At 37.4% G+C, this 20,443-nt stretch overlaps 1 protein-coding gene across 1 annotated transcript; it reads right to left on the bottom strand.

The window, feature by feature from the left end:
* Positions 1–6,069: 6,069 nt before the first annotated feature.
* Positions 6,070–10,513, bottom strand: LOC133522112 (uncharacterized). The gene is made up of 3 exons (XM_061857327.1): positions 10,240–10,513; positions 7,281–7,339; positions 6,070–6,342 (listed from the first exon to the last, which is right to left on the bottom strand). The coding sequence occupies exons 1-3, from the start codon at positions 10,261–10,263 to the stop codon at positions 6,087–6,089; spliced, it is 339 nt and encodes a 112-aa protein (XP_061713311.1). The 5' UTR covers positions 10,264–10,513; the 3' UTR covers positions 6,070–6,086.
* Between the last annotated feature and the right edge of the window lie 9,930 nt (positions 10,514–20,443).

Here is a 20,443-nt window from a genome sequence, read left to right as displayed (position 1 = left end):
AAAACACACAAATCTTTGCAGAGTGTCGTAAACAAAATTAAAACTGCGTTTTAATTTTCAAAAAAATGTACGGCATTCATCGCTATAAAGGGGCCCACTGATTAACACTGCTCCGGACGGTATCGTCCTGTCAGTTGTTCGGAACTGTCAACTTTTTCTTCTAACTGACAGGCTGAGACCGTCCGGCGCCTTTAAGGCGATTTTCATCGCTATTTGCAATGAGGGCCAAGAATGATATTTTCTTCTTGCCGTCAAGAATATCTAAACCTTCCGGCATTGCATTGAGCACTGTTAAAATTTTAAACCCCCATTCATAGGCTTTGGATTTGGAACATTGGGACTTTGAATTTTATTCGTGTTAATGTTTGCTCCGATTTTACTCTGCTCTGCTCTGCACTTTAGAATTAAAACTTAAGAGAAATAGTGAGTTTATATCAATTACATATCTGTTTACCATATTTATTTTTCTAACAGTAAATAACAGTTGCTAGGTCATTGACATAAATATACTAGACAGGCTATCGAGAACAAATTGTGTCCGCCATTTTCAGCGATTGACGACTGTCACTAAGCTAAAGAATAAGCATAGCCGTGTAGCTAGCCAGAGGCGAAACTGTTATGACAACTGTTTGTTTTTGTCTACATACGCACTGTAAAGAATCTAGAAAAAAAAGGATTTATTTCCTTACAAGTGTATTGAAATTGTTTTACATATGTGACACGGACGACATTAAAAGTTATAAAAATATAGTTGGTCAAACCAATTTGTCAGTAAATAAGAACAGAAAAAACTATACTCATCCTTTTCTTTTGGATGCTAGTACTAGTGTAAGACAAAGATAGTATGACTCCCTCTGTCTATGTTTGAAATGAGATAGCCCTTTGACAAACTATAGTTGTAAAACTCTTTCGCGCTCATAAAATAATATACTCTTTAAATATGAGAAAAACACTACAAAAAATACGAGACAAAGAGTAATATATCATTATTGTGTATATATTCTGAAAACAATAAGGTACGTAATCATTAGTAGTAATGTAATCTATGCGCGAAAGAAAATGGCGTACCACCGCGAGTGTTTAATGTGACGTTTCAAAATAATCTAAATGAGCATAAAACAAGAGTTTTTTCGCAGTGGATTGTTAGTATATTGCTTTAATTATGTTTCTAGATATTCTTAGAGAGAGTAAAAGAGAAAAATCCCCGCAATCGGCGAATTTCGGTTTTCGCGGTAGGCCTCCTGCACTTCATTGAGGTGCGGAAACATTTTGTTGGAATTGCCAACTCTAGTACTATACCTCAATGTGCTAGGTAACAACAAGGCAAGGCAATGTGCAAGGTGATGAATAAGAAACGGTTTTGACATACGAGGTATATGAAACCTTATTAATGTTATATTCATGCCTTAAAATTGTATCAATTTTATAGTGACATCTGGTGATGTAGTAGGTTAGTGGATCCAATTAATAGAAATCTTTAAATTGTATCAATTTTATAGTGATATCTGGTAATGTAGTAGGTTAGCGGATCCAATTAATAGATAACGCAGCTATCTTTACTAATGTTAACTACATTTCTAAGTGTCGCCCCCTTGCACTAATCTATGTACTAGATGTCAACATACAACATTGTTAACTATGGAAGGTACAGGCCAGGAATAGAATCTCTATAGGCAGAACCAAGCAGAACTCTTGCAAAAGTGTCCAGCCGTCAGCTATTAATAATAGCTCCAAATCTCTCCAGAGTAGCGCTAGAGTAGCTAAGAACATAGGCGTTATTGACTGAGTGAAGTGCGCTGTCTATGATTTGATTATTTTTCCAAGTATTCTAGGTATTGTAGCGCCACCTATTTAAGGTTTGGTTCGCGGCAAGATGGCGCCGAAGCGTCAGCTGATCAGATTTAGTTTGCGGCAAGGCACTGATTCAAACTGGGAACTGTCAAATTGATTTTTGGTTGATCAAGTTCGCACACAATATAACCAAGTAGCCGCCATAGAAGGTTATGAGAGTTCAGATTAACCGACTCGTGAGTGAATCGCGGCGCGAAGCGATCGCGAGTGTGGAGTGTGGAGTCTTGCAAGTTCGCGCAATATCAAACGAATGTTCAAATGAGATCTTTCGACTTCCCGCCAAATAGTCGTGGAATATTGACGTTTCCTGGTGATGTCAGGCAAAAAAATACTCCCTAAATTTGTGGCTAGAATTACAAGCCAAAATTAAATATTGGAAGTACATTTTAAGATCATTATTTGTATTTACAATCATAATAACACATTATTTGTGAAAATAAAGATATGTAGTTTAATTTTAAAGTGCTCTATTTGGTCATGAAAAAATATCAGGTATTTTCCTATGGTAAAAAATATTTGTTACTGGTATTATTATATTTGTTTCATATATCATAAACCTTTGGACTAAAATTATATTTTTTATACTTTGTAGGTACTATCTGGACTCGACCACTTAATTGAAAGTATGTGTAATCAAAGGGCATATGGTACAAAACGATTCAACCCTCACTTCCTCGAGCCCCATGGTTTTCTTTTTGTAAGTTGAACAGGCAGGATCTAATTGTTGCCTTTAGATTGCGATCTGGCCACATTCCTTTGAATAATTTTGCGTTTTTGATGCGTAAAGTTGACTCGCTCAATTGTAATGTATGCGGAGTAATTGAAGACGTATTTCATATAACAATGGAATGTCGCCGAGGTGTCGCACAGCGTCGCTTGCTTAATGTCTGTTCCTATGACCTCGGCCGAGTCAATAGCATCCTAGCATCCCCTGCTTCGGAAGAGGCTGGGCTCCTTTATTCTATGGTTATCGATATCATAGCACGTAGAAATAGTGAAAATTAGACTGGTGTAGTTTTGTTAGTGAGCCACTATGAGGGTGGCATTTATTTAAAAACCCTCAATAAATAAATAAAGATTTAAAAAAAAAAGGTTCGCGCTTCGCGTCTCCTTTGACGCGGGCCAAATACCGATAAAAAACGGGGAATAAGGCGCGAAGGCGTGAACAATTTGCGAAATCGACGCGAGGGCCCTCCACACTCGCGTTCGCGGCTTCGCGCCTCGATTCGCGTACGAGTGTGGAGGGCCCTTAATAATAGCTTAAGTGCCAATTACATCCACACTTTATCAGGCCTGATATTAGGCCCGACGTCGGGCCCGAGCAAGAGTACTTTCCCGTTTTACCAAATACTAGCACATTGTCTACGTTAACGATGTGCTGATATTTGGTGAAACGGAAAAAGATTATCAGGCCTGGCATAGGGGCTGATTTCGGGCCCGATATCGGCAAGTGTTGTTGGCATATTTCTCTGTCACTCTAATTACGTCTTAAGGGCCCTCCACACTCGTGCACGAAACGAGGCGCGAAGCCGCGAACGCGAGTGTGGAGGACCCTCGCGTCGATTTACCAGATTGTTCATTGCGCCTTATTCCCCGTATTTTGTCGGTATCTGGCCCGCGTCAAAGGAGACGCGAAGCGCGAACTTGCAAGACTCCACACTCGCAATCGCGATCGCTTCGCGCCGCGATTCGCTCACGAGTCGGTTAATCTGTTAAACTGTCATAACCTTCTATGGCGGCTACTTGGTTATATTCGGTGTAAATAGGTGTGAACTTGATGAACCAGAAATCAATTTGACAGTTCCCAGTTTCAATCTGCCTTGCCGGAAACTAAATCCGATCAGCTGACGCTTCGGCGCCATCTTGCCGCGAACCAAACTGCGAAATCGCCATGAAGTTATGCGAGTGTGGAGTCTACGTCAACGTCGCGGTATGTTCGCTCCGCGAAGTCGCGCCGCGATTCACGCGCATAGTCTGGAGGGGGCTTGAGGGTTAGTGCTCCTGCTTCCGTTCGTAAGTGCCCGCTTAAAGGGCTACGGCTTACGGACGGCTAACGATAAAGAACGTACGTCGTTGCCGATGTTGGGCTCGATGACTCTTGCTAGGGATTTTTCCGTTTCAAATCAAAAATCAGCACTTAAAAAATAGTTCATGTGCAAAAATATGAAACTTATTGTCCCTTATTTCAGGCGCGATTTTTTCATTTTCCCGTAATTTTATGATTCATTGGTATTTAATGATAAAAATACCTAACGAACAATATTTATTTTCTCGCACACAGTGCAAGTGGTGAACACTTGTGTGTAGTGTGTACCTATTAATATTTATTATTGTTTTAAGGGTATTTCATTGAGAAAGTTAGAAGTCATTTTTAATTAAAAAAACAGTCTGTCCCGTATTTTAACCTCCAATCCCGTATTTTCAATCCAGTTTTTCCGTAAAACCGGGAGTCAGATCTGGTCACCCTACCCGTGAGGGGCGGAAAATACGCAATGTGACAAAATCAAAAACACGTTTTAACATTCTTGTCAACATACCAAAAACAACCTACGTAATTTGGTCGGGTTATTCGTTGCCCACCATAAACCATACTAAAATGTACGGTGGGGCATTGACATATATCTAAGGACGGGCCTTACGGGCAATAAGATGGGGTCAGTATAGCAGTATAGCGGTGTCAGTGTCATGCACACGAATTCGAGCCAATAGTGCAGTCTAACGCAACAACGCGATCGGTTGATGAGTTCGCATCATTTGGTCGCAACTAGTAGACTGCACTATCATAGTACAAAGAGTGGGGAAGTAGGTTATCTTCATACAAACGCAAGGCCCGACTGGCGCACTGAGAAACGGGTCGAGATTTTGTTTGAGTGTGCGTGCGGCGACGCATAGATACTATGGCGCACACGTACAAGCCGCACGCGGTGCGTTTGCATGAAGATAACCTACTTCCCCACTCTTTGTACTATACTATGGCACGATTGGATCAAATTAGTTAGTGACACCATAGACTTACTTTACTCTTTGGTGACACCACTGAACGAGCACCATTCTTAGTGCCCGTGAGGCCCGCCCTTAGATATATGTCAATGCGGCGGGGAATAAAAAACCGGTTAAGTGCGAGTTTGTTTTACTCGCGCACCGAGGGTTCCGTACCTTTTAGTATTTGTTGTTATAGCGATTTAAAAAATTAATCTTTTATTTGAAAAAAGGTGTATTTAATGTAATCTCATAGAGATTTCAGGTGTCATAAACATACGTGAAGATGGTTAAATTGCAAACTGAATTCAGAAAGGTTTTCTGTTTGTAAGAAAAATAAATACCAAGATAGAGGTCTGATTATATTTTTCCTGTAAAATTTATAGTAATGGTAATACGTATTATGTAAACATTTCATGATTTTTTGTCGGTAAACTTTGGAAATAAGGGGGGAACGGTGTTTTTTCACATTTTCCTTCATAAATATTTTTTATTCTGTATGAAAAAAGAACAAGACAATGTTTTGGAATGTACAATTTGAGCTCTTTCAAATGATACCCCACTTGACCTAGTCACTAGACTTTGAAATTTTGCCTCGTCTTCTTATTGGGCTTTTTCCATAGTTAATAAAAAAAAACTTTTAATGTGTCTAGATTAGTAGGTTAGCGTTGTTCATAACTATTCCAAATCGATAGCTTAAGTGGTTCTCGAGATATTTAGCGATGTGACAGACGGACGGACGGACAGAGTCGCACCATGAGGGTTCCTTTTGTACCTTTTTGGCACGGAACCCTTAAAAATGAGCCTGTGACAATGACAAATAATAATAAGTATAATAACGCTTGGAATGGAAAACTGCTGTTATGAGAGGCCCACGGGATACCTATATGGGAGGTGCTGACCCTTTGTAGGTTTATAAACATTATCTGTGTTTATCATTATCCGCGCGATTAAGTAGTAAAGCCTGACCAGTAATAAATGATCGCGCTCCATATTGCGGAATTTCATTGGAACTAAATTTTTCATACTAAACTGAACTGTCACCCCATACATGAGTTTAAAACCCCCCTTTTGACAATGGTCATATATTTCTGGTCGGGCTTTACCTACCTAGGGTACTGACTTCTAGAGTATGTGCGGAATGAGAAGAATCGTGAAATGTATTGGTTCCCGTATACCTATTCCACGATTCTACTCTTTTTGCCCAGACTACGACCTATCCACGCAAAGATAAAAATATACAAGATTATTATTTATTAACTGTTGCAAGCATTATAACATATTCTAGTGCCGAGATATACTTCGAAGAAACTGGCAACGTCTTTTAAGTTATACATAAAAACTTCGTTCAACAAGGCGCCATTATCGTCGTATTCTATGTATTTTAGAGAGTTATAGTCTGAAGATCTTAGGGCCGTATTTTTGTGAGTTTGCAGAATAAGCACCGCTCGACGAAGCGCTGGTAGCACGTAATGCGGCGCGGGCCGCTCAGTGCCGTTACTGCTGACGGGTCTGTTGGTAGACAAAATGCAATCGTTGATAATGCAATCGGACTGAATTCATGGAAGTCAAACAAAGTTAGAGAGAGAGAGAGAGAGAGAGAGAGAGAGAGAGAGAGATAGACTTCAGTAAAACGTAGTGATTATATGCTCTTTGGACTTCAGCAGCTTGTGTTACAAGTTACAAGGTCCTTGGTAGCCGTTGAGGGGTAAGTTGGTAGCATAAGGACACTGGAACATTTTACCTAACATCAAATGAGGTAGTTCTCCAAATCCATGTTTTCCATCTCGAAAGGCCTTCGGATAATTGTAAAGTACAACTAGTACAAGCCATTTAATTTTAGGACTTTTTTCAGTTTTTGTAATTTTTTTCCACCAAGAACCCCTGTTACGGCAAAGTCACCTATGTATGCACATTCTTAACCAAACGAATTTTGAGAATTAAATAACTGCCTCCAAAAGGAGTGCTGTGGATTCAGAGGACCAATCTGGTCCGTAAAAGATACACAAGAGATACGAATCACTGTAGGTAGGTACTGTATATTATATATACAATGATCCGAAAGGATTTCTAGATGGAAAACTTGGATTTGTTATTACTATTTAATCTAGGGAATGCTCCCCGGTGCTGAGTTTGTAGGGAGAGAACTGGGAATTCCCGGTTCCGGTACTATATTTGTATAGAAATCAGTGCCGGGAGCACTCCCTAATTTAATCACTACCTTTATACATTATATAAAAAATAGAACTACTTAACTGATTTGAAGTAAGGCAACGCCTCTTTTTTGTTACCTACGATCCATCCTCACTATTGCTCAAGACGTTCTAATTTTCTTTTCTTGTAACAATATTACATTAAGCAATACAAAAGGCCAGAAAATAAGAAATTTCCAGCTCGGTGTGCTATTTCACCACTCCGCTCATGTTTGAGATTTTTTTGCAGGAACTTACTTATTTAAATCCGTTGTATTTGTCTGCGCCCCAGTATAAAATATAAGTCCCAGTAATATCTGTAATATAATTTGAAAATGATATCAACGTGGAAGCAATATAAAATACAACGGAAATAAGATAAATATTATAAAATGGGCTTTAATTCTAATACCATTTGTATAAAATAGTCTGCCATACTTTCATATAATTTGTCGATTTAGTCAGGCAAACCCAACTTTCCTTTTTAGGGTTCCGTAGTCAACTTTCCTTCCCTTATAGTTTCGCCATGTCCGTCTGTCTGTCTGTCCGAGGCTTTGCTCCGTGGTCGTTAGTGCTAGAAAGCTGAAATTCGGCATAGATATATAAATCAATAAAGCCGACAAAGTCGTACAATAAAATCTAAAAATTTAATTTTTTTTAGGGTACCTCCCCTACACGTAAAGTGGGGGTGAACATTTTTTTTGCTTCAAAAGTGAATATATTCGGAGATAAGTGCTCCGAAAGAAAAAAAAAATGTGTACCCCCCCTCTAACTTTTGAACCATAGGTCCAAAAAATATGAAAAAAATCGTGGAAGTAGAGCTTAAGAAAGACATTAAATGAAAACTATAGCGGGCATGATCAGTTTAGCTGTTTTTGAGTTATCGCAAAAAGTTTTCCCTTCATAGTAAAGACTTACTTTAATTAGGTACTGATTATGCAAATTTGCCTATTTGTTTAACTCGGGTGAAAGGTACCGTTTCATCCCTTGGTTAACAATTTACTATACTTTAAGCTCCAGTTTAGCTTATTGTGAAGGAAGAGTAACTACGGAACCCTACACTGAGCGTGGCCCGACATGCTCTTGGCCGGTTTTTTGAAGTTATAAATCGCAGTAAGTAAGTACGACAACTGTTTTCATATATGTTTTTGATCCTAACATTCCATCTATGGAAGGTAGAGTTAAGGAATAGTATCTCCATATACCGAAAAGTGTCCGTGAAAACCATAAATAGGTGGCGCTACAATACCTAGAATACTAGAGAAAAAAATCTAATCATAGACAGCGCACTTCACTCCGTCAATAACAGGGCGTTATTACTTAGCTACTCTAGCGCTACTTTGGAGATATTTGAAACTATTATTTATAGCTGAGAGCTGGTCACTATTGCAACAGTTCTGCCTATGGAGGTTCTATTCCTTGCCTCTACCTTCCATAATTCCATCGTTCATACTGTACCTAAAGCCGCACGCTAGAACGGTCCGTATCCGGGCCGAGGCCGAGGTGCCCGACACTTCGTTTTGTATAAAACCTCGGTGATCACGCGATGCTTTCTATAGGAAACGAAGTCTCGGACACCTCGGCCCGGACCAGAACCGTTCTAACGTGAGACATCCTTGGCAGTATGGATGAAACTAAACCACTGTATCTAGACTAACAGAGACAGACTGTCTTTACTTTTTATACGATTTCATAAAATTAAGACGAGGTTCACAATTCGTCGGGATCTTGTTGACAGATGTTTGTAAAACTAGAGACTTTGTTTTTTTTTGAAAGGGTGGGAAATGCTTACGACATAATCTTGTTGATATATGTATAAAGCGCTTTTAAAAATTAAAGTAATGGTATTTGAAAAGGGAGAGAGTATGACAAACTGCGAAGTTTTGATTGGTCAAGAAAGAGTGGAACAAGTGAAAGGGTTTGTGTATCTGGGAATCTTGTTTACTAGGGACGGTAAACATGCTGAAGCCATTGAAAGGAGAGTGAATGCTGGAAATCGTGTGAATGGGGCACTCAACGCTTTTATGAGCAGCCAGAAGGTGTCGCAAAAAGCACGGTTGGCTGTGCATAGAGGGGTGTTGGTGCCTACACTTATGTATGATAGCGAAAGTTGGGTATGGCAGAAGAGGCATCAGAGCCAAGTGAATGCAGTGGAAATGAGAGCGTTGAGAAGTGAGTGTGGTGTAAAATTACAAGATAGAAATAGTATGATAAGGAAAAAGTGTGGACTGAACGAAGATGTAGTGACAAAAATTGAGAAAGGCACGAGAAAGGTATGTTGAGATGGTTTCCAAACCATCTCAACATACCTTTCTCGTGCCTTTGGAACGTGGAAAGAATAAGTGAAAGAAGGTTAACAAAGAGAGTGTATAAGCGAGAAGTAGAAGAGGGAGCTGGAAGGGGTAGACCTCGGAGGACATTATCTGATCAAATCGGGGAAATCCTGAAGAAAGGCCAGGTCGAAAGCACCCTAAACCGACGAGGTATGTCAAGAAAGTGAAGGAAGCGAAAGAGGTATGTCAGGATCGTAGCAAGTGGAAATCCGTGGTAATCTCTCTGCGGTCTAAGACACATTCGTCAGATTCCTTTTTCGTCAGTATAAATCCTACCCCTCCGGGAAAAAGGCGTGATTATATGTATGTATGTATTTAAAAATTATTAAAAGTTCAGTCACGTCTGAAAATATCGATACGAAAAATGTGCCAAAATTATGTATACACTACCTTAATGTATATGGGCAAGAAAGTCGTGTATACATATTTTTGGCACTTTTTTCGTATCGATAATTTCAGACGTGACCGTACCTATGTATGCACACCAACAGCGATTAACGTTTTTATAGTAACACTAGCTTCTGTTTTTTCCTTGTCTTTCCCAGGGCCTCAATCTATCTCCATACCAAATTTCACCTAAATCGGTTCAGAAGTTAGAGGTTGGAGGAGGGATGTGCATGTTCTCTCGCAAAACGACATTTAAATAAAGTGGAACTGCGTTTTACGCGACTCCGACTACAGCTAAACCAAAAGGAAGGGTTAGCTCTGATAAATATTCATACTTAGCTCTTGTTACCTTGCAGGGTACATATTATGTAATTTTGTGTTTTGTGTACTTACCTAATATGATTGCAATAAATGCTTTGTCTTGTCTAGTCTTGTTACAATGAATTCAAATTTAATTTGTTAGCGAATCGACTTACTTAAATTACCTAAATACTTACAGTTAGACATCTCAGCGGTGCCATGGCGAAAACGTAATTAAACGTAAACTCGAAAAGCTTTTACGAATCAAATGTTGTGCTAATTTGATTGAATGTTAAATTAGCGGAACCGTTTTTTATGCATGTTTGGTGGGAAATACCTATGAATGTACACTTGTACAGCCGTGGTGGTCAAAAGAATAGAAATATACTGTTTTAAAATAAAAGTACGATTAAAAATAATTTTGTGTTCTAATTATATAATAACATACCTACTTAATTACAATTTACCTGTAATTTAATTAATAAAATAGTTAACATTCATTAATTACTAAAAATGTTTGTATTCAATTTGTATTATACCTACATTACTTATATAGATTTTTCTATAATTGCAAAGAACTACAATAGTTATGCATTGGAACTTTATAATTTAAATAACTATAAATATTATTGATATTCTCATCTTAACAAAGATTACTCGGTGCCGTGTAGTCTAGTAGTTCTCTAGTACGCCGCGAGCCTCATCCGTGAAGATGCATTTAACATCAATATTATCAATTTTAGTTGATATTTTTGATCGTCACGGTTATTTATAATGTGTGCGTCCTTCTTCCGTCACGTTGCTTCCCGAAATAGCTTTGAGTGATAGAGTGCTCTACTTATAGTACTTATACTTATGTACAAGTTGTACAACATTGTTCTTAGTAGGTACCTTTAAATGATGTATGTAATAGTTTTTGCTCTAGTATTCTAAATAGGAGCAGATTACTGAGTATTCGCTATGTGCACAACTGTGACGCAACCTAGCATCCATAAATCTAGGGGAAAACTTATCTTATAATTCTTATAAAACTGCTCGAAAACTAAAAACTACTGAACGGATTTTCATACAACTTTCATCTATCAATAGAGTGATTCTTGAAAAACACGCTGCACGCTGGCTAGTAACTTTAATCGAAAACGCTGCCTAATCCGCTTGAGGTATAACAACACAATGTATGGTGGGGTTGTCTTTCTTTCACGGGTCTATAAAAAACCGGCGACGGTGAATGTCTACCTTTAGGATAACTTACTATTACTATACCCACTCCTAACTTCTAGAAAAAGATCACATAATATGTGGCATTTGCAAAGCTATTTACACAGATACAGTATATAATATAAGTATCAAATTAATAGTTATTTACGATACCTACAACTGCAGAAAATAGGAAATTCGAAACGAGTAGTGATACATTAAAACACGACCGAAAGGACTGTTTCAAATCGTCACGAGTTGCGAATTACCTATTCGCACGTGTATCGTACAACGTTTTACAGTACATATGGCTCTTTAAAGTTTCTAGATTTGCACGGAAAATGCTCATTCCCGCACGTGATAGCCACCCTGTGGTTGTGTGACGTCACGACACCATAATGTAAACAAACAGGTTCACTCTACTTACAGCTCGATGAATAAACCAGTACCCCTAGTGTAAATATTTTCGACAGCGAAACGTGACGTACGCGTTTGCGTTAAGTGTCATTTTGTATGAGATTTTTGACTTTCCAAAACGTCCCGCTTGGCGCGCTGTTCAAAAACCCATACAAAATGAGACTTAACGCAAACGCGTACGTCACGTTTCGCTATCGACAAAATTTACACTAGGGGTACAGTTCGTATTTGACCGCCCAAAAGCTCTGACGTTTTATTTATAAATACCTAAGTGCCTATATAGTTAAATATACACCTAAATCATATTAATTATCTCACCCCTTCTGTCATCAGAAGTGGGATCCGCGAATTATCTAATAAATCAAAACACCCACACCTAAAATAAAAGTGAAAATGAACAATAAACGGAAAAGTAGAAAAAGACTTAACAGTGATCAAATTCAATCTGTGACTTCTGTGATAAGTGAGAGTGAAAAACTGTAGGTACAGGTCCAGATTGCGCGAGGCTTTTGGAGGTCGGAGCCCGGGAGGCCGGCTACTGGCTACATGCCCATCCTCCACTGAAAGAAATGGTTTGCATAACTGTAACAAAATTTTGGTTACTGTTTACACAAAAATTGGGACTTGCGAACTATGTGTTATATGTTACAAAACCGTGTTTGGCTATCAGTGTTCAGGTACTGGGTATACACTACAAAATAAGTTTGTAAATTTATGCAAAGTTTATTTTCTTATAACCGTAGTTTAGTTATTTAGTAAAGTTACAAAACCAGTTCGGCTATCTATTTTTTTCAGTGTCCACCTAATTCTGGTACTTTCTTGGATCCGACCGCCCTAACACTGGCGACTGGTTTGCGACTCGGGGTTTTGGTATGTACGCCACATATATGCTCTTGTGGCACGGACGTGCACCGACTGGGACACCATGGATTATCTTGTCAAAAAAGTGCAAGTCGTTTTTCAAGACATGCGTCGCTTAATGACATACTTAATCCGTCGGCCTCTTGCCACCATCAATGTGCCTGCTCTTCTTGAGCCGACTTGTATAATCAGGGATGATGGCAAGAGGCCTGATGGGGTGTCCTTGGTTCCTTGGAGCCTGGGACGGATGTTAGTCTGGGTTGACACACGGGCACCGTCCCACCTCCAACGGACTAATGTAAAACCGGGCGCAACGCTGAAATATAGAAATTTTATAAATTTATATCATATTCATATTATTATTATCATGTTCATATTTATTTATTTCTTATGAGTCTCAGTAGAGAGTACCATTTTGTACCATATGGCGTTGAAACTCTAATAGGTCCATGGGGTCCCAGCGCAAGCACAAGTTTTTTGCAGAAATCGCGAAGCGTCTGGTTGACGTAACTGGTGACCGAAGAGCTGGCGGCTTCCTTGTACAACGTATCAGTATTGCGATACAACGAGGAAATGCCGCCAACATCCTTGGTACAATGCCTCAAAGGCCTAATTTAGTAATCCTCTGTAGGTAGGTATGTAATATATATATCCATTATGTATATTGTTATTATAAATTCAGCATTATGTTGCAAAGGTCATATAATATTTGACGAGCAGACACCTTGTCGCGACGAGCAGGCGCCGGCTCGGGTTCACACCTCACCACACAAAGGGCTGGACATGTTTCCCATAGACAATAGATCGCTGCGTCTTTTCAGACAAATCAATGTTAAATACAAAGATATTTTAATAACAAAAACTTGATCTTTGTTATCGTGCACAATGAATTTTACAGGGTCGTAAAATGCGGATTTATCTATGTACACATACGAATAGACCCTGAATAAGTTTAAACCACCTTATACATATACCATATTAACCTTGTACATTTTTGATATTTTGGAATGGTTAGGGAATAATTTTGCACGAATTGCTTTAATTATCAGTATAAAAGTATTATCATTTATGTGGTAAAATACAATATTCATTTATTGCGCTATCTAAATTAAAAATTTAACACTTCAGAATTATTTAACATTAAAAACTGTATCTCAGAAAAATCAACTTTCATCCATAATTTCAACGACTCGTACACCACCATCATTACTAGAACCATCATGGAGTTTTTCGATCGGGTCACGTGTCCGTCTTACGATTTTCAATCTGACGAATCTGTCGGTCACGTGACCTGTCGCGTGTTTAACATTTTTTTCCCCATCACAAAAAGTGCACAGCGCCGCTAAAGAAGCTTTCACTTCAAAAAGGGTGTAAGAAATTTCGAGTTTTAGGAATTGTGAGACATATCTGTTTTGAAATTAAGATGTACAGCCGTCATCCGATATATTGGAGGAGCCAAGACAAATATCTGAACAACGCCTCTCACCATTATCAAGACGTTAAGGTGCATGTTCAGATATTATTGAGTAACTCGGCCGCTCCGATATATCTGATGATGGTGACTGTATTACGAGTATGATAATTGGTTGTAGCGAACTGGTAACATATATAGAATAGGATGATAAATAGGTATTTAATGTGCGCTATGTCGTTTATTGAGATACGATACGTTCTTGATACGAGAAGAGTAGTTGACGATAATACAAACCATCACGTACAATAACAACTTTGGAAGAAATATCAGAAGAAGTACTCGTTACGCCGTTTTTCGAGAAGACCAGTAAGTAGCATACGTTTTAGTTGGTCATCATCTTACTTAATATAGGGTAGACAGGGTAGTCCTAGCTTTTTACTGCAGATCACTAGGAATGGATGAAGTCCGCTTGGCAACATTTTCCAAAGAATGGGCTAATAGCTTCTAGATATAAAAGCGACAGCCATCTGACTTCCCAAACCCCAAGGGAGAGCGGTTTTCCCTCGGCATGTTTTGCTATTAGCAGCACCGCCCGTCACGCTGCTTTGCCTTAAGGTTGCCTGGTAGAAAATGTTTTATGACATATAATCCGCCTTTTGCAGGTAATAATAATGAATAAATCAGAAATCGTTTATTGCGAGCCATGGTACATAGTTATTACATTTAAATTATAGAAACACATGGCACCCTGAAAAGGGTATTGCAAGTATTCTTATAGCTAGCTAGGACTAAAGTTATTAAATATAGTAGTACCCATTTATGAACATTATTTTTAATACAATCAATAATACAAATAAATATTTTGATACAATCTTACACAGATTGACCTAGACCCAATTAACATAACCAAACTAAGCAAACTACTAAGGGACGATATCCAGTATGCATACGTTTATTAACTAATAACCATTTACACAAACCCGTTAATGTTTAGGTCAGATATAAGAGAACGGTACCTATTTTATTTAAATACACAAAACAGGCTGAGAAGCTACTTAAAAGCATGTCGTTACAATGAACTGCACTTCCCCATCAATCTGTTTTAACAAATAGTTTCCGTACGTATACATAGATAAATACTTACAGGAGCAAATAAATATTCATGATAAATACGCAAATAAATGCTCATATCGATATTCGAACCCGTAACCTCCAGTTTCGTCGGCGGGGTCACTAACCTACTAGTCTAGGAGGCTGTTAAAACCATAACATTTTTTTTTTGTACAATAAAGAAATAAAATAATAGTTATTCGTTTTACAAGGCGGCAAAGTCGTTTAACGGTTCGAGCTAATATAGATACCCGAGTTGTTCGAAAAGTGGATTCTTGGGCATTGCGGGGTTTAAAAAGCATGAGGGCTAAAGAAAATATCTCACCATACCAACCTGAAGTAAATATATACTGTAAGAAATCAAACAAAATGAAATCCAAATGAACGTCATTAAATAATTATCATTCAAAATCATCTTTTAAAAGTCGACGAAACAACTCGAAATTCGTATCAGATTATTTTACTCCACATGTGGATAAAATGCAACTTTCTCATCAGTTTTCAATCAAGAGAGCCTTTACCAGCTGGTGAGGTGAAAAATGTTTTTTATTACCGCAAAGCCAGTACTAAATTACAAATGATTTACCGTAAATGTAGTGTGTAAAACCAATAAGGGCAATAAATCAAACCAGACAGAATTTATGAATTAAGATTTTTTAAAATTTCCACTAAATTAATTTCTGAAAATTTACCGAGCTACAATGTACTGCAGGATTGCGTGCTATGAACTAGTTCTTTAAAAAATACGACGGTAAATAAACGCATTGGATTTATACTGATATACCGACAAACATGGTATGGACTGCGCTAAGAAGGTTCGACCGTGTGTTTTTAGATACTTACCTACAGAAAGTATGTTCATTGCTGTCGTGTAAAGCAATCCAATGTATTATATTTACATATTTATATAGCCGCATCCTTATCGAATCGCACCCAAAATCATGGTATGCTTCAAAGTTTGGCTTGGCACCGACTTCAAACATATCAGTTGCACATATACTTAAAAAAGGATAATATTTTATTTCATCCTTTATTAATCATATCCTTCATGTTTTTATTATCATATCATTCATGGACCGAAGAAGTATATTGAAATAACTTTTGCTTAAAAATACAATGAATATAATTAACCATACAAAATAATTCGGCTCGCAATGTAGATAAAGTTACGAGATTTAATAAACAAACGACCCCCTTAGATGAGACGGCACATGCTGAAGCACTAAGGAGGGTGAAACAGATAGAGAGTGGCAGGGCCGTGGAGGAGCCATCGAAACTGGAACGGCCACTGAAAGCCGGGGTACCTACCGGAACCCCAGCCCAGGTGGCTGAACCGGAGACGAAGGAGCCTTCGACAGCTGGGCCCTCTAATGACAAACCGATGACAGCTGAGAGTGGGACACCTGTTGAACCCTCGAAGCAGGTCATAGATCCCGGCTGGGAGATCAGGTGCAAACCAAGAGGGATGCCTGCCAAGACAGAATCAAAATCATCGACAGTAAGAAAACCTTCATAGTCTAAAGCGTTATAGGAACTTGTATCAAAAAAGGTACATAGTAACGTTTCAAATCATTAAACATTTTTATGCAGCGATAACATTTTTCACACAAAGATTTGGGATTACCTGCCATAGTAAAAGTTTTAGAACTTTCAATAAGCTTTCCAGTGACATATCGCTTGTCCTTATTGGTCAATAGGCCAATCTGACATATGTAGTTGCCAATATGATTCGTCATAAAAATCATGTTGCACGCGCTGAATGGCATGCGAGACGTGGCAGTCGCGGTTTTCCCTATAGATACTTGTATATTAATCGAGACAAATTTATATTTAATTTGTGAGGACGACGACATGAATATCTTCAGTTATCTAAGGTTTGTTAAATTATTAATTTATTTATATTTATATCAGGACACTTTTTAGCTCTAATATAATAATTATTCATAAATATTCTCGTAATAGTACATTACGATACAAGTGCTATAAATTAAAACACGACCGGAGTGTTTTAAATCGACACGAGTTGCGAATTACCTATTCGCACATGTCTCGTACAACGTTGTACAATACATAATTATGGCCCTTTAAATTTTCGACGTACATTTAAATGCTTATTTCCTCCTTTTCGCAATGTACTAAATGATGTTTCGGAAATCGGTTAAATGCATTTTTGTCTTTATATTTGTTTATCTTATCTTTATTTATTACATATGGAGGTTTACGACGATTTTTTTTGAAAATTTACCCTTTAGTTTATTACCGATAACGATGATGATTAATCGATGGTAAATTAGTAATGAATTTAAAAACTGTATAAGTATATAAGGATGTTTGTTTATTTTTTTAATTGCAACCCTTTTTAGCCCAAAAGGGTTGACATGTTTTACAAATAATTAGATACCTATACTTTTGAACCTTATAATACTATTACATAGTAGAATCGAAAAGTGACAAACCTTCAAATTCCGTGATCGTACTTACCAATACCTACTTATCAAGATGCTAGATCGGGAGAAAAATGTTAATGCAGCTTCAACCAAAACAATCTATAGAGATCGGAGTCAACCACAATTAGCTTCATGCATGAATATTTTTTAATTTTTTTAATCATTATTAAAAAAAAATACTTTTATAAATCTTCACATCATTTTATTAAAAGTTATTAAAAATTTTGAGCGGTTGAAACGCTCATAATTTTTGGCGCGAATTCTACAGAGCCGATTACGTCACAGTTCGGACACAACTGACTACTAATGTTTATCTAATGTTGTTCGTGTATTTCAGCTTTTGTTCGTGCATAATTAGTTTTATTATTTTTAATACCATGGGTGAACCTAAAAACCATTCTATAGGCATTATCTATTGCCAAAGCATACAAAAAAATAAAGTGCAGCTCACAATGTACAATAGCACTCAACATTTTTTCTAATAAAAATGAAATAGAAGTATACAAGAGTAAACTAATTTTGTTTGTAAAATTCAATCGATTTGATAACAAATTAATTCTTACCTTTTGGGCTGGGTCATAAGCTTCGGAAGTAAGTAGTAGGTATGAAGCCTGTAGATCACTTATATTCATAAATTTAATGTTAAGTTTTTGATTTAACTACGTATTTACGAATTTATACACAATATAGAACCGCATATTCTTTAGTCAAACCTTTGCACAAAAGTTTTTAAAAATAAATTTTATAAATTGTATAGCATAGACAATTTGCCAGTTCTTAAGGCCTGTCCAGACGGGATGATCAAATTGACCAATCTATTAGCGTCCACACGTACATAATTTTAATCACCAATTGTAGATTTATGATAACATTCAAGCGCTCACATTTTTAAAAAAGCGGCCAAGGGCGAGTCGGACTCACCCATGAAGGGTTCCGTACCATTTATGACGTATTAAAAAAAACTACTTACTAGATCTCATTCAAACCAATTTTCGGTAGAAGTTTGCATGGTAATGTACATCATATATTTTTTTAGTTATTAGAAACCTCAATATCATTTTTGAAGACCTATCCATAGATACCCCACACGTATGGGTTTGATGAAAAAAATTGAGTTTCAGTTCTAAGAATGGGGAACCCCGCAATTTTTTTTTTCTATTTTTGTGTAAACATCTTAATGCGGTTCACAGAGTACATCTACTTACCAAGTTTCAACAGTATAGTTCTTATAGTTTCGGAAAAAGTGGCTGTGACAAAGACGGACAGACGGACGGACATGACGAATCCATAAGGGTTCCGTTTTTTGCCATTTGGCTATGGAATCCTAAAAATGCCTCAAAACACGCTTAATCATGCGATCTAGGAGACCTATTCGAAATCAATATGATACTCTGGCACACCCAAAATTTAAAAATTGGAGGCAAGTGTTGACTTGTGGTTAAAGATTTTTTATTGATCTCGAAAGAAATTATACATTTCACTTAATGAGATACATACATGCATTCATTAATTCTATGTTAATTTGTTAGTTTGCGCCCGTGAGTGACAATTTGATTCTATTTACAATTAAATTTTTAATTTTATTATACTAAGTATATTCAATTCCTTTAATATCTAAGCTAAGTAACAATAACATAACAACTTCCCACAGAAAATTAGAATTTCAATGTTTTTATTTAAAAGATCTTTTAAAACGTCAATTTGTTTGGCTGATTAGCTCTGAGGTTGGCACTATTAGCGGGTCTTTGCCTATTGGCGGGAATGCGAAAATTAAAAAAAAGCGAATCATTAAAAAACCTGGGTGAAAAGGAGATTGGGGGGAGAGGAACCAAGGACTTAGAAGATTATCCGGATAGGGTACATTGGCCAAAAAGCGTGTTCACGTGAGAAGTCAAGGTGGGCCGTTGCATCTGGAATATATAGTTTGGCCAAGATCTTTTTTCATTCATGCATACCTAGTCAGAGAGAATGTTACTGTCTTTTTACTGTGCTAGTATTATGGCCCCTGAAAAGGCATGGGTATAGTTTATTCTCTTCTGTATTACGCTTCACAAAATCTTACTTAATTTAGTCGTCCTAAAAGCTGTTACTGATAGGCCTACCGGACCGCTACCATGATCGATCGTGAGGAAGGTGAACCGCTCAAACCGCTGTTACTTCTGTCAAGAACACAGGTATGAATAAGAGAGAAAGAGAAACAGATATATTATGCTCAAACCGCTGTTACTTCTGTCAAGAACACAGGTATGAGTAAGAGAGAAAGAGAAACAGATATATTATGCTGACAGGACCAGGGTCGGTCCTCACCTACAACACAAGCCTTATTGAGCTTACTGTGGGACTTGGTCAATTTGTGTAATAATGTCCTATTTATAACTGTAAGCTGTTTTGTATGGAGTTACGAATTGCTTAGAAAAAACGGCAATTTTGGGCACAATTAAATGAATTTCGTATTGAAATCTTTGAAAATCGAACTTAAATTTACCCGGGACTAATTATTATCTTCCTTCTGCTATTTCCAATGTATAAATCAATAAATAATCTTATATGCATATATGTATATTTCTAAATATCAGAAATTTTTACTTTTAATGATACGACTAATTGTTGACACCTATTTAATCTTAATAATATTTACTCAATCAAAACGATTTATACGCAAAAGAACGGCTGAGATTCGTCATTAGTAGCACCTAAAATACTTTTGTTTTTTTTTTTTACAAAATCTGTCTATAAAATGACAGCACATATGGAGTCTCAATTGCTGATTTTCATGACTGACGGTTAGGCTTTGATGCGTCGAAGTAAAAATAAAATAAAAACAAAAATAAGCGTTTTCTAAAAATGTATTTACACCACTTTCATAAGTACTGAAAAATCCATCACAATAGTATATATATAATATTTTAATCGCATGAGTAGAGCCGGAGCAACTAACAACTTTTGGATTAGCCC

The sequence above is a fragment of the Cydia pomonella genome, chromosome 1 (genome assembly GCF_033807575.1).
Source record: "Cydia pomonella isolate Wapato2018A chromosome 1, ilCydPomo1, whole genome shotgun sequence".
NCBI lineage: Eukaryota > Metazoa > Arthropoda > Insecta > Lepidoptera > Tortricidae > Cydia > Cydia pomonella.
This window is presented reverse-complemented; position numbering and strand designations above follow the sequence as displayed.